Source organism: Populus trichocarpa, chromosome 6 (assembly GCF_000002775.5).
Source record: "Populus trichocarpa isolate Nisqually-1 chromosome 6, P.trichocarpa_v4.1, whole genome shotgun sequence".
Taxonomy (NCBI): Eukaryota; Viridiplantae; Streptophyta; class Magnoliopsida; order Malpighiales; family Salicaceae; genus Populus; species Populus trichocarpa.
This window is the reverse complement of record NC_037290.2, coordinates 18,793,387-18,809,659: the sequence shown is the minus strand read 5'-3', so window position 1 is coordinate 18,809,659 and position 16,273 is coordinate 18,793,387. Positions and strand designations below refer to the sequence as shown.

Genomic DNA, 16,273 nt, shown 5'->3' with positions numbered 1-16,273 from the left:
GAGGTTAAGGTGGGCATTCGGTTAAGGTGGGCATTCAGAGGTCAAGTTCAAGACCCTTAGTTTTGAGTCCTGGGACATTAATAAAATGTTAGGCCAAGACTATATATGATAACGCAAGGGGCGATCGTGTTTAAGTCTAAAACACCTTGGGTTTGAGACTGAATCTGATCCATGGTGCTTAAAGGCCGGGTTTGAGGTTGTCAAGGGTTGGCATGATGTTGGGTTTAGGACACCCAATTTTAGGTCTAAGGCATGGTCCGGATAGAGACAAGGTTCAAGATGCCCCGATACAAGATCAGTGCACATGAGGATTGAGTTATTACTAGGTAAGGAATAATACCATACTAGCCATGTGACTAGCACTTTGTCGCAGAGTGAATAATGTTTTTTATAATGCAAAAAAAAATGTGTAAGTGTTTACCATATGTGTTTAGACAGCAACAAAAAAATTATTATTATAAATAAAAGATTATATGCATGAATTTAATAAATAAATTGAGAATTATTTATGATAATAAATGTAAAAGAAAATCATGGACAATAACTAAATACTTAATTAAAAAATTAAGAGATAGATGTGCATCAAGATAGATAATATAATAACATGGACAAGGACTCAATTGTGATTAATAATTTTGTTTCTTGAAATCAGTTTTTTATTTAATCATATAATAAACAAAAAAACATGCAAAAGAAATCGGGTCAAATTAATTTTTTTTTCGAACACAAAAAAATATTAAGGCATCATCAATGTGTTTTTTAAGATAAAAAATTAACATATTATGAATTCAAAATCTATGAAATTGAATGTAACAAGACAAAATTGAAAATAAAAATACTTAATTTAAAAAGAACAAAAAGTATTAAAATAACTCAAATTGTCAAACCCAAGCTCTGAGTCATGCATCCCACTAAATCTAACAACTCTTTATTTTTTATTTAATTATATGGCAACTAGTTGCATTATACTCTTTTTATATCAAAAAAGCAATTTTTTTAAAAAAAGAAGATGACGTGTGGGACTGAAATAAAAAACAACCTAATTTTTTTAAAATTCAATAAAAAAACAAGGTTTTTTTTTAAAAAAAATTTAAAAAACAAAGGATGGAAATAAGTTAATAAAGAAAAATAAGTATATATAAACAACAAACAAGCCAAACGCATGAGTAAGCCCATAGTCGCATGCTAGGCCCATTAGAAAAAGCTTAGCCCACATACCTTGGTTTTTTTTTTTTTTTATATAATATTAGGATTGTTCACCCTTTTATAATTGTTTGCTATTTAATTGAAATAAAAAAATAACACAAATAAAAAAATAACAGAAATGATATGTTGTCTCCTAACTCAATTTTCAGTAACCACAAGATTACTAAAAAATCAAACCTTATATTTTTTTTCTCAAGAACTTTATTTTTAATCTATTTTAACATAAAATACCTAGAAAATACTCCAGATATGTTGATAAACTCATTTATAACCTTGAACAAACCAAAATCAACCTGAAATTAAAAAAATTCTTGAGCTTAGATCTACCATATCAGATAAGATGAAGGGTAAGGAAAACCTAGGCTACACTTCTCATCGGATAAAACTTATTGATATCAAAATTAACATTTTTCTTGGCCAAAATCAAGGTCAACTATCTGCCACCAAAATATAACCACTTTCTCTTTCTTCTCAAAGTAGACACTGAAAATAAAAAATATAAAATTTTAGATTAAAATTACATTTTAGAAATATTGAAGGACCAAAAGTTTATAATTTCAAAAGTATGCAAACCAAAATAATTTTTGACCGAATTTCAAAATTGCCATATTTTCAACATTTTTTTCACTTTAGTCCTCGTTTTTCAATTTTGCCTTTGCTCAACAAATTTGAAGCAATTAAACTTGAATTTAGCCTTAAAAAAATGCAATCAGCCAAAAAAAAGTATATGATGACCAAAATAAAATAATTTTTTTTTTTTACCACAGTTAGTCCAGAGTTTTTCCCACGACATTTAAAGTTTCATATAATACCCCAGTTTTTTCCCACGACATTTAAAGTTTCGTGTAATACCCCAGTTTTGGATAACGTAAGCACAAGTCCGTGCATTTTATGAAAAAAACACTTACAACAAAACAAGTTTTCAATTATAAAACAAGTAAAAATAGAAAAACCAAAATCATAACAAAAACAGAAAAATGAAAATGATACCATTGCACTATAACAATAAGAAAGCCACAAGCAAGTGGCAAACTGTATCTGCACTTAGCAAGCATTTTTCAAGCAAGTTAGGTCACCAATTTGTACCATCTGCATCACGAGACTGGTAAAAATCATCAGGCCGCACAATGCTGACATCCTCAAACTCATTGTCATCTGGAATCATGAAAGAAAAAGAATATCAAACCACCTCAAGATCTTTTAAATTTCATTACTGTAATTCCTAATCAAAATATGTTTCACACATGCACGGCCAAAAAATGCAAGCCATGGATAGTGTGATGCAACTACTTCATACTAATCACAAGCCTAATACCTGCATTACTTTTACCTTGTTATTCTATCATAAAAAAGGGCAAGAAAACACAGGTTGCCAGTATCCATCTCAGAACTATTGTCTTAAAAGTCAAAGCTGATTTACAACAACTTCCAACTATTTTAGTGAGACCTTGTTGCAGATCATTAGGAGTTGGTCCATGAACATTAGTTAAAAGCCCATTTCATAAAAAAAAGGTCATATATGCTATGGCTGAACTCTCTCCAATAATAGAAAAGGATGCAATGACACTAAAAAGCAGTTGGATTAACTGCTTTGCTTTGTGTAAGAAAGGAACATGTCCAAGTTCTTATCTAAATTAAGTATCCAACTAAATTAAGAAAATCAAGGGATAAGGGGACAACCTTTTCTCAAGGTTAGTGCCACGACAGCATCATTTTCCACCTGAAAAAGGCAAATGTGAATTTATTCAAAATCTCAAATAAAAACTCAACAAAATAGCAGACAGTCAAATGCCACCAGAATATGACATTTTGAAGTAATCTAGATCTTAAGAGTCTTGCCCCCCATAAACATAGCATCATAACAGTCAAAAGGAATGTAATTACTACCTTCTGCTCTGCCAATGACTTTGAATCCTCCAACACTTCCCCTGTTCCCACTAAGATCAACCGCTGATCATTAACTGGTTGATCAATAAGGACATTTAATTTCTGCTTAATCTCCAGAGTTTTCTCAGTTGGATCACACTGGATAAAGTAAGTTGTCTTGTTACGCTTAACCCGGATGTACATAGCCTGTACAAAAATTTATGTAAAAAACAATCAAGAGAGTAGAGGGACCAGATGAAAATGGTTTTAACGACTAGAATAAATATGCAACACATTTGATGGAACAATAGTTTATTCTAATTATTTTCTGGGCCAGTCTATAGAACTTCTGCATAGCTTCCATTTAAAACAAAGTGTGAAGCCTTACTAGAATTAACACTATGCAACAAATACATCAAAAGCACAACATAATGGTAGAAATATTATTCTCATACAAGGATATTATAGGCACTGAAATAGTATAAAGCTCACTATTTCAATCGCTCAACATGTAGGACTTTTTCCAGCCACACAGCTCAAATTTTAATCTAAAACTCTAGATCAGTATGCCCACAAGCTCATCAAGTAGTTGGCTGTTGTCACTACTCATCTCAAAGCAGTAGCAAGTCTTTTAGTTTCATGTAGTGAGAAAGATGAAATCTCCATCCGTAAATATGTAAGAATGAATTGCAAGGGGGCGGGGGGTTTCGGCAAGGCATCTCTAGTCATTAGTCACTCTAAAAGTAAGAAAAATCAAAACCTCCAGTTCTGGTTTTAAGTCGATATAGGGCTCCATTCAAAATAACTATTCTTTCTTTGTAATGATTGCCTGACAACATGCCAACTCACACAACATTAATAAAAGGAGGTGATCTTATGCAGCACTTCATGATTCACTCAATGTAATAGCTGCAAGGAATATGGACATATTGCTACCCATTGTGTGCAGAAGTATTGTAATCACTGTAAGAAGCCAAGACATATTATCAGAGACTGTCATATCCATTCTCATAATCACCGGACTAATGTCTATCAGGCTATAGTTGGTTCTTCATCTTTCACAGTTGATGATTCATCTATCCTTACTCCTGAGATGGTCAAGTAGATGATTATTTTTGCTTTTATAACCTTGGGACTTCAAGGCAATGGTTTTCTACCATTAAAATCTTAGTTTGTTGATTTTGGTGCATCTAATTATATAACTAGTTATGCTAACACTCTTCACAATATTCGGCCATGAACGCGATCATTACAAATTACAATTGCTAATGGTAGTCAATGGTAGTTAGTTACCTATTCATAATATAGGAGATGTTAATTCCTCTGCTAGCTGAACTTTCCACCAGTCTTAATTAGTAGGCTAGTTGGTTGATGATGACTGTGATGTTTTGTTTTCTTGTAATGATTGTCTTGTGCATGATCAGGTGTGGGGAAAGGTACTCGTGAAGGGGTCTAAAGTTGGACACTTGTTTTTTCTACACTTTTCCGTTCTTCCAGTTATTTCTATGGCTTGTACTACTGTAAACCATAAAAGTGAAATATGGCATAAACATTTGGGTCATCCTAACCCTGTTGTCTTATCTCATTTAATAAACTCCGATTTGTTAGGCAATAAAGATCAATTTTCATCCTGTATTTCTCTTGATTGTTTCCACATGCGAATTAGGTAAGAGTAAGTCTCTTTCCTTTCCTTCTCATAATACTCATGCTGAAAAATGTTTTGATTTGGTTCATAGCGACGTGTGGGGTGTTTCTCCAATTATATCTCATGCACATTAGAAATATTTTGATACATTCATCGACAATTACAACCAATATACCTGGATTTATTTATTTTTGTTCTAAATTTGAGGTATTTTCTATCTTTCAACAATATGTTACATATGTTGAAGCTCAATTTTCTTCGGGTATTAAAGTGTTAATGTTTGATTCAGGTGGGGTATATATGTCTCGTGAATTTCATGAGTTTCTTAACCAAAATAGCATGGTCTCTCAGCATTTTTGTCCCTATACACCTCAACAAAATGATGTTGCGGAACGTAAGAATCATCATCTACTAGATGTTGCTCATACATTATTGCTTGAATCTTTTGTTCCCTTTAAATCCATCTAAATAATAGATTACCCTCTAGTGTTATGAAATTTGAGACTCCTTATTATTGTCTTTATCAACATCCTCGCTATCTTGACATGCATACCTTTGGTTGTGTTTGTTTTGTTCATTTGCCTTCTCATGAATGCAACAAATTGTCTACTCACTCCATTAGATGCGCTTATATGGGTTCTCACAAAGTTTATGTTTGCTATGATCCATGCTCTAATAGATTTTGTATATCTCGTCATGTTATTTTCTTTGAATATCAATATTTTTTTCCCACTCATGTTGCATCCGTTCTTGAGATACCTATTCCTTCATACTTTGATGACTTGTCTTCTACTCCTGAACGATTCAAGCCTAGATTTGTGTATGAACGACAACGCCCAACTTTACCTCTTCTTGATCCCAACCCGCCATCTAAGCTTATTTAGACGATGCCTTTCGTGATTGAGCTGGATTCTGACCCTATTCCTCACCATTCTACTTGAATCTCTTGTCCTCGTGATTGGTATGTATTTTCTCCTACATCATTTCATGCTACTTTGTCATCTATTCCAATTTCTACATGTTATTCCGAGGCAGTTAAGCATGAATGTTAGTGGGAGGCCATGGTAGATAAGCTTCGCGCTCTTAAAGATAATCATACCTGGGATGTTGTTCCTTGCCCAACAACTACTAAAGCTATTGGTTGTATGAGAGTTTACTCGATCAAACTTCCTTCTAATGGGACTTTAGATCGATATAAAACACGGTTGGTTACTCTTGGTAATAGACAAGAATATAAGGTGGACTATGAGAAGGCTTTTGCTCTGGTCGCTAAGATGACTACAATACGGATTGTTATTTCTATTGCTGCTTCACAAGGTTGGTCGCTTTATCAAATGGATGTCAAAAACACCTTTCTCCATGGTGATCTTAAGGAGCAAGTTTGCATGACAACACCTCCCAATGTGATCACCAATTCTTCCTCATATGTCTGTAAGTTGAAAGGCTCTTTATATGGATTGAAACAGGCTCCTCGAGCCTGGTTTGATAAATTTCAAGCCATCTTGCTTCAATTTTCTTTTCAGCAAAGCATGACTCCTCCTTGTTTTTCGCAAGACATCTACGGGTATTATTCTTCTCCTTGTCTATGTTGATGATATTGTTATTATCGGGATGGATTCCGTATTGATTACTTGTCTCCAACAGCATCTTCAGGCCTCTTTTCATATAAAGGATCTTGGTTCGCTTACATACTTCTTGGGGTTGGAGGTTTACACTGATCCCTCTGGTATATTCCTAAATCAACATAAATATATACAGGATTTGATTACTTTAGTAGGTCTTTAGGATACCTCTTATGTGGATATTCCTTTGGAGGTTAACGTGAAATATTGTCGCGAGGAAGGCAACCTCCTTCCTAATCCTACCGAGTTTTGTCAACTAGTTGGGAGCCTAAATTATTTGACGATCACACGACCTGATATCTCTTTTGCGGTTCAGCAGGTTAGCAAGTTTATGCAATCTCCATGTCATCTACATTTAGCCGTTGTTCGTCATATCATTCGATAGCTCAGAGGTTCACATGGTCGTGGGTTGTTCTTTCCTGCCGATACTCTTCTTTGCCTTGTTGCATTTAGTGATGCTCATTGGGCTGAATGTCCCAATACTTGTTGCTCTATTATTGGATGTGCATGTTTATTGGCGACTCATTAATCTCTTGGAAGAGTAAAAAGGAGGCACGCGTGTCCAAATCCTCTACAAAATCTGAATACTGTGATATATCTGCTACTTGTTTTGAGATTGTTTGGCTACGTGGTCTGCTAGCTGACCTTGGCTTCTCTCAGCTAAACCCTACTCCTCTTTATGGAGACAACACCAGTGTCATTCAGATTGCGGCCAATCCTTTTTTCATAAGCATACGAAGCATATTGAAGTAGATTGTCATTCTATTCGGGAAGCTGTGGATACTCGAATCATCACTCTTCTGCATGCTTCCACTGATCTTTGGCTTGCTAACATCTTTACCAAGGCAATGACCCAACAATGCCATCAATCTTTGATTGGCAAATTGATGCTTATTGATCGACCAACATCAATTTGAGGGGGGATGTCAGTCAGATAAGGGCTGGCATTAATTAAGACCATATTAATTATAGGATTCTAATCGTATGCTAATTATATAGTTGTATATATAGTTTTCGTATTTAGCTAGTTGGTTATGGGCTGTAATTATTTAAGGCCATATTCATTATAAGATTCTAATTGTATGCTCTAATTATATAGTTGTATATATAGTTTCCATATTTAGCTAGGTTGGAGCTGGAAATCAGCCTTGTAATTAAGGATGTATTATGCTATTTGGTTCTATATAATGGAAGGAACTCTGTATTGAGAGTGGCATTCAGACAAAACTCATTGTTTTTGTCATTTTCTACAAATGGAATTGCTTTACACTCAGTTGTCTTGTTACACTTAGCTCGAATATACAAAAATCTAAGTAAAAGTCAAACAAGAGTAGAGAGACCAGATGAAAATGGGTTTGAACCATTGAAAAGAACAAGTAATGCATTTGGTGGAATGATTTTTTATTTATTGTAATAATTTTCTAGGCCATCTGGTAGAACTTCTAGTAAAATAGAACTGTTGAATAGCAACAATAATGTTTCTAGTGAAAACCAAGTTTAAGGCCCTATCTTGAATGGTTGAACAGGATGCAACAAATACATCTAGAAATACATTACAAAGGTAGAAGTATTATTCTCATACAAGGATATTATAAGCATTAAGGTGGTTTAAGCTCACAGTTCCAATGGCTCAACATTTAGAAACATAATGTTTTTTGGCCACCTACAGCTCAAATTTTGATCTAGAACTCTAAATTATCATGCTCACAAGCTCACCAAGTTGTTGCCTACTGTCACCACTCATCTAAAGGTATAAATGTTTTAGTTTCATGCAACAAGAAAGAGCCTCCATCCCTGAGTATAGGTAAGAATGAATAACCAGCATGGTTAGTGATGAGCACAAAATGAAAAATTTTTAGGGTAATTGTTCCAATTCTCTGTCTCCTAAATATAATCTCAACCAACTGAGTCTATGCGTTTAAAAATGCTTAGTGATGAGCACAGCAAAATAACGCAACCAAGCAAGTAGCAATTTCAGGCTCTTCAGCTACTCATGCATCATTCATTGCCTATATCAGTTTCAACTGCATCCACTTAGCACAAAATCCGTCAATAAAGAATCTTGTTAACAGATACAAAACTCACAACATTAACCATCCAAGATTGACATCTGTTGTGCTAACAATCTTTGCTAATATGACCAAAGATTTTCTAGTTTCCACACTAATAGAGCTTCCATATATTTTCAACATGGTCATGAACAAAATTTCTGTCACCAATCACCGAAAATCTACCTAAGGCATATCATCATTATTATAAAAGAAAACAGTAATCTTAGCTATAAAACTCAATTGGACAATCAACTAGCCGTAAATGCCAACTCCTACTTGGCTATCTTATAACTAACACTAGCCTATCACCTACTTAGCAAGCACAAAGGAAGACAACAAAGATAAATTATTTTCGTACCAAAAAAAAAAGAAATAAATAATAATTTTGATGTCCAAATTCTTTCAATCATTCAATAAAAGAGAAGAAGATATATCTGTGCCACTTTTCTTCAAATGGAATTGCTTTAACCATGAAAAAACTGGTGAAAACAAAGGGTATAAATGCCCATACCATTTTATTTTTTTTGGCAAAGAACTTGATAAATCAATCACTCCTGCAAAAGAAAAGGAATACCCATAAGCGTTGGCCTCCATAGAGTAAACAAATAAAGCACAATTGTCAATTTTGGTCAATCAATTAAATCCCAGAAAGTATAAGGACCATTGAAATTACAAAAGAAAAGGAAGGTATTGAATTGAAGTGAATAAACTTTAAATTTTAATATGAAATGTAAAGAAGAGAGTAGTGATCAAGGAACTCAACTGAAACGTACCTACTTGACTTCACCCAACTGACGGGATCGTGAGCTCTTCACGATTCTGCTTTTAAGATCTCTTTTTTTTTTTTTTTAAATTGACGAATCTTCGAATGCTGTTTTTGGAGCTGTTTGGCTGCAGGGTTTCGGCAGTCTTTTACTCGGTAATATTTTTTTTTATTTATGAATTATTTTGAATTATTGATATTAAAAATAAATTTTAAAAATTTATTATTTTAATATATTTTTAAATAAACCACTAAACACTATTATAAAAAAAAAAAGAATTTATATTAGAAAAATTACCCTACATCCTATCCTCTAGTTCATCTACCTAGTTTTGAAAAATTATATATTTGTATTTATCTAAAATTTTAAATTTAATAAAAAAATAGAAATTATTTTTATATATAATATATCAAAAACTCAAATAAAAAACATATAGGAAATTTATCTAGTCCAAACACAATTTATATCTCTTTAAATATTATGTTCTCTTTTTTTTTTTTGAACTTAAATCAAAATCAAACTATAGTGTTTTTAATCAATTTTTTTCTTCTCATGTTGTTGAAACCTATCTCTTTTCCTGAGAAGCAATTAGTTACATAATTTTTTTCAAAAACCCTAAAAAAACTCTAAATTGAAGTCTAGGATGAACCCTAATATATATATATTTTTTTTTTCTTTGTCAATATATCTTCAATTTGTTTGATTGTTTGAATGACAGCCTGTTTGAATGCTTGGGTTGCTGGAAATAATTTGGATGTACAAAGGCATATCAGGCGTGCAGACTTGTATCATCAATAGCTCCAAGACTGTGTTCCTCGATGAGCGCCCTCTTCCAAGACCTGGAAAGAGGCTAACCAAGATTGTGGTTTTGGTGAGGTTATGGGTTTATGGGTGAAGATGATGACCGGTGACGGATCAAAGGGAATAGAAGATGGCGGTTAAGGGAAGAAGATGGCCATGAGTTTTTATTCAATAGAAAGTTTATAATATTTAAGTTTTTTTATTCAAAGAAAAATTTATAATATTTAATATAAAAGGCTATTTAGTTATAAAATGAAAAAATAATAACAAATCTGTAAATAAAATAATTTTTATTGATTTTTTTAGCATATCAGGTACAAGATATAAATTGTTACACATGTATAATTTCAGGGTAATTTTTCCATTTATATTTAACAAGAGAGAATGAATATTATTGTATTTTATTTTATTGACGAGAGATGAATGAAAAGTTTGTTTTACTTTATTCTTTACCATCACACTTAATAAATATAGATCATTATTTTTACTTTAATTTAATTTAATGAGTCTTAATTTTTTTTAATTAATTTGAGATAATAATTTTTTTTCTTGTCAAAATCATATTAATTTTTTTTTGTAATTATCCTTAAATAGATAATTCATTGCTGTGAGGATAATTAAATTAAATTAAAATTTACTCCTGTCACTGAATTATTTCCTTAAATATATTTGATAGTAAAATAAATAATTAAATCAATCATATATCAAACAAAATATTTGCACTAATATAAAGTTAAAATATAAATATGGTTGAAAATACAATATCTTCATCACAAATACACATTTTTTTTATATCACTCAATCCCATCTCTTTATCATTTTTTATTAATTTTCTTTTGTGATTTATGCTTTTATATTTTCTAGTTTTCAAATATAATAGTGATAATTAAGTTAATTAAAACCAGTGATATAGATCTTAATATAAATATAAAGACAAAGATTAAAATTGTGAAATATCTAAAGGGATATTTGTTAAGAAAACTAACTTGATTTTGTTTTTATTTATATAAAAAATTGACTAAAAAAGTACATGGACCAAGACAAAAACTCAATTTTCTCTTGTTTTTCAATTTGATGACAAGGATATGCTCGAGCCAGCTCTCCCTGGACAATATCAAGGCACAACCTCTTATATCATTCAAATGAATTTAATAATTCTCTTGGTGATGACCTTAAGATTTGAACACTGTTAAGTAGGGACGAGTTAAAAAATTAAAAAATCAATTAAACCGAGAAAAAAATAATTATAAAAACTGAATTATATAAAAAAAACAGAATAGAATTTTAAAAAAACCGATCGGTTTGATTCGGTTTCTGTTTTATAAGTCTGAAACCGAACCGAACCCAAACAAAAAAACCTAAGTCAAACAAAAAAAAACTAAACCAAACCGAAACTGGTCGGTTTGAACCAGTTTTAGTTTTTTATTTTTAAAAACCAGTTTAATTATTTTTTTAATAAAAACCGAGTCAAACAAAATATAATCACTCATTGCGTTAAGTCAAGGAAATGAGAAACCTTCCTAACCACCAAGTCAACTTCTTGAAGGTTTTTGCCATTTCTATTTGAACACTTAAAAAGTGAAAACTTACCATAAACTATATATTGAAGCATAAACTCAACATTCAATTCGATAAAAATACCCTTCAATTTTTTTTTAAATCATTATATGCATTGAACTAACTTTATTAATAAATAATAGTTTGTATGTCCGCTCTACACCGCAGCAGGCGATCAAGAAAATTCTAAATGTAAAAAAAATATTTAGATTTAAAGAAATTCTTTGATATTGTTATTAAAACTAAAAATATAGTTTTTTTTTTCAAAATAATTTTTTTTTATCAATATATCACTTATTTATCTTAGCAAATAAAGGATTTTTAATTGAAGTCGTTATTTTTGTTAAAAAACATTTTATTATTGTTACATAATATGTTCATATTTTATATGTGATTGAAAGTTAAACAAATCATGAAGGTAATAAAATCATGTTCAAAATTTATTTAAAATTTTTAAAAATAAAAAACTATTTTAATTGAATTTTTATGAACAATTTATTATTATTATTATTATATTATATACATAATAATTGAAAGAATATTATTAAAATTAAAATAAAAATTTATAATAGTATTTAAGAACCATATCCCAAAAAACTAAAGAATAAGTGAATCTTGTAATTTTTTTCAAGATATAAAAAAAACAAAAAAAAATTCTTTTTGAAATTAGTTAAGTCTACCGCTCGGCTTATAATACCAGGCTTATCATGCATGGGCCTGGAGGTCAAGTCCACACGCTTAACCCTATTTTATTTTTTTTAACATTTATATATTAATTTGTTTTAAAAAAATAACAGACTACTTGCGATCTCTGCAACTCCATACATACAAACCATCTCTACTGCAGCATAGAATTATTATAACACAATTTAAAAATATATTAAGATGTTTTACTATATTCATATAAATAGTAAATTATCTTAAAAAATCCTAATTCTTTTAGAGTGATAGTAGAATTAAATATATTATCTTAACTTAAAATTAATTATACATGCCAGAATTACAAAGACTTATACTCTCTATATGAAAATAATTATTTTCTTATATGAATAAAATTATAATTACAAAGTATAAGTTAATACGTATATTGAACTCTAGAATATTTAATTAAGAAAAAGACTAAAATATTAAAATAATTCCTAAAAAATAGCTTAATCCCATTTTTCTCGTTATACACCTGTGTATATATATCATATAAAACCTGAAATAATATAAAATAAACTTTTTATACCACCTCTAACCTATATAATACCTTACTATCACTTTATTTCTATTAGCAAAACTCTAAAAATGCTTCAGAAAAAAGTCAATAAAAGTCATTAAGTCAAATTATGTAAAAAGTTATCAGAAATATCCTTAGTCACACAAACACATTACATGCTTGGTTATAGTCTTACACTATCTTTGGCTCTTTTTAGACAACAAATTTACACAAAAACTGTTATTCTTTTTTTAAAATCACTATTATTATAAAAAAAATACTTATTTAAATAAAAACGATTCATAAAGTTTCTATCCATGCCTATATTTTTAATTTTCATCCATCCCATCTGCAATTAAAATATATAAAATAATATATAAAATCATATCAAGATTTAGAAAATTATTAAATTATACCTTCTTTTTTTTTTTTAAATAAAGGCCCCTTTATTTTATCTTTACCTTATTTGTAGGAAATGATTTATACGTTTTAAAAAAACTCTACTATAAAAGACTCAGTCAAAAGGTAACGATTTTTTTTTTTTTTTATCTATACAAGTAATATTTTCTCCACATGTATTAAAAAGGAACTCTTTAAAATAATCCGTAAAATTTCTATTCATGCCTATATAATTAATTTTCATACTCGTTAAAAATAATTAAAATCCAAAATCACATCAAAGGTTAACCATACTCTTACCATCGAGTAAAAAAATCATTGACTCTTTTAGGTGAAAGGTTTGTACCTTTCCACAAACTCTACTAATTAATATTAAAAATTAAAGACTTTTTAGTTGAGATGTAGCATAATTAAGTTTTTCACTCGTGCCTGTATATATATAATAAATAATTCATAAAAACTATAATGTTAAAGGTAAATAAAGACATGAATCAAATTTATATTCACATTATATACTTGATATATTCATGTTATATATAGATTTTAACAAATTACGTATGTATAAAAAAGTAATTCATAACCATTGTAATATAATAATAGTTTTTGTAAGAAAGTACATTTAAATTTTATAATATTAAAATATAAATATTATTATATGAGACCAAATGTTTAATCAAGTTTTGTTTTTTTAAGCTTTTACAAAATTTTTTATTATTATTATTATAGATGAAGGAGTATAAAAACATGATGTATTATATGTTTCAAATATTTGTCAAAATTTAGTTTCTGTGTTGGTTTTACTAAGCTAGGTTTTAATTTGTCATTAAAAACAAGTTCTTATGGTATTGGATATTTATTGAATGGTTTTATTGTATCGGTGGTTGATTATAATACAAATAATATATGTTTTTCTTTATTTGCATTTTGTACTAACTATGTAAATGATGTGACTTTTATGGCATGGAAGGCTAGGTCATAAAAGCCAACAACGAATGAATAGTCTGGTCAAAGAAGACTTGTTAAAACATATTAGAAAAATATATTATCTACTTGTGAATATTTTTCTATCTAAAAAATAGCAAGAAAATCATTTAGAAAAGGTATTAGAGCTGAATTTCCATTACAATTAATTCATTCTGATATTTGTGGTTCAATTAATACGAGGGCAAGACAAGAGGGTTTATTTCATCATCTTTATAGATGATTTTACTTGATATAGTTATGTCCTTTTGATTTCTTGTAAATCAGAAGCTTTAAATTGCTTTATAAATTCATGAATCTAGAGGAGAATCAATTAGACATGAAAATAAAAACTTTGAGAATCGATCAAGGTCACAAGTATTTATCTAATTTGTTTAAGAAATTATATGATGAAAAAAGGATAGAACGACAATTGACTATTCCTACAATGCCACAACAAAATGGTATTGCAAAAAGAAAAAATAGAACCTTATTTAAAATAGTTAGGTTAATGATGGCACAAACAAATTTGCCATTAACTTATTAGAGTGATGCACTATTAACTATCATGTATGTAATCATGTACCCTCTAAGTTAGTTACAACTATGCCATATGAATTATGGGCAGAACAACAACTTGGCTTGAGTTTCTTGAAACCTTGAGGTTGTGCTACTTATACTATAATTCTTCTAATAAATATGAAAAACTAGGTCTATAAGAAAGAAATGTATCTTTGTAAGATATTCTGAACACTCAAAAGATTATGTGTTCAAAGATGAGCAAGAAAGTGGAAATATAATGGAATTTAAATCATGAGATGTCACATTCTTAGAGAATATTTTTTCTAGATAGAACAAAGTAGGCCAAGACCTATCTCTTTATGAAACTCAGGACCATAATGTTTTTGTTATACAAATACAAATGGGCTTACTTCCAAGTGGGAGCAATTTAAAGGAAGATGAATTAGTTTCAACTGGATCTTAAATGCTACTTATGATGAATCCATCTATGATTGTTTGTATGAGTAGGAGTAATGTTTATATTGATTCATTAATGAATCAATCTCAGCTACGACGAACTGATCCTCATAGCATTCCTCGTCGTGACCAAAGATGAATAGGAGCCAAGAAATATAAATGAAGCTCTTATATGCCCTATTAAAGAAAAAATAGATTAAAGATATAAAAAAAGAGTTGGAATCTATGAAATCAAACCAAGTTTAGAAATTAGTTGATTTGCCAAAATGATGTAAGGCTATTGGTAATAAATGAGTCCTTAAAATAAAGCGAAAGGTTGATGGTAGTATCAAGAAATAGAAGGCTCAATTAGTGGCTAAATGATATACATAACATGAAGGAATTGAGTATGAGAAGACATTTCCACCTGTTGTGATACAAAATTGTCCCTTAAATTGCTAATTTGAGATTTAAAGAAAGTTTGCAACTTGTTCCAATAAGAACCTTGCCTTGAAAAACCAAAGTTATATGCATTTTGATCACCCACATTCTATTCTTATAACGACATGCGAACAAGAAGTATAAATCACAATGAAGTTGATCAATCCTTCAAAGAGTTTGCAAGTTCAATGAAGAACTTAGTATGAGAATCGCTTAACCACTAAAAAAGAAATAAGCACACAACATGTGACAACCTTAGATAGAAATTCATCAATTGGATAAAAATCCTTACATAAGAGTATATATATGTAAACCCTAAAACTAACGGGCTAGACATAAATAAAGCCCAAATTAATTAAAATTAGGTTTAAAATAATGAAAATAAATAAAACAATAGTTTAAGATTATTTTTCATCATTTTTCACATATGATAGTGAAAAATAACCAGAGAAATAATTGTTGAAGAATCCTTGCTAAACAAAAGTTTGATGCTTTGTAAAAGAAGAATTAATTTCTGACTAATTAATTTTTTTTGTTTGATATGTAATCCTTGTAAAATAAGTAAGCCAAAAGCTATCATATAAGTTTCTAATATTATTAATAACTTTTTGTAGTAAATAGAATCATAACTCTTAAGGAAATAATTTTTTTTTCTATTTTCTTACTTTGCTAGCAGATTCTAGACCCACCTTCAAACATATCGGTCTCTCTCGTTCAGATAAATTAGTAGGCTTGCAATATATAGTTGGAAAGGAAAAAATATTTAGTTTATAATCTAATTGGAATTTCATCCAAACTCCTTT

General features: G+C 29.9%; 1 protein-coding gene across 2 annotated transcripts; it reads right to left on the bottom strand.

The window, feature by feature from the left end:
• Positions 1 to 2,063: 2,063 nt before the first annotated feature.
• Positions 2,064 to 9,306, bottom strand: LOC7485260 (uncharacterized). Of its 2 annotated transcripts, none has more exons than XM_002309327.4 (5): positions 9,164 to 9,306; positions 8,902 to 8,944; positions 3,094 to 3,279; positions 2,887 to 2,926; positions 2,064 to 2,361 (listed from the first exon to the last, which is right to left on the bottom strand). In XM_002309327.4, exons 2-5 carry the CDS (start codon positions 8,902 to 8,904, stop codon positions 2,279 to 2,281), a joined length of 312 nt encoding a protein of 103 aa, XP_002309363.2. In that variant the 5' UTR covers positions 8,905 to 8,944; positions 9,164 to 9,306; the 3' UTR covers positions 2,064 to 2,278. The 2 variants fall into 2 exon arrangements, with proteins under 2 accessions (XP_002309363.2, XP_024458934.1); XM_024603166.2 differs by having other exon boundaries at positions 9,154 to 9,271.
• Positions 9,307 to 16,273: the final 6,967 nt, after the last annotated feature.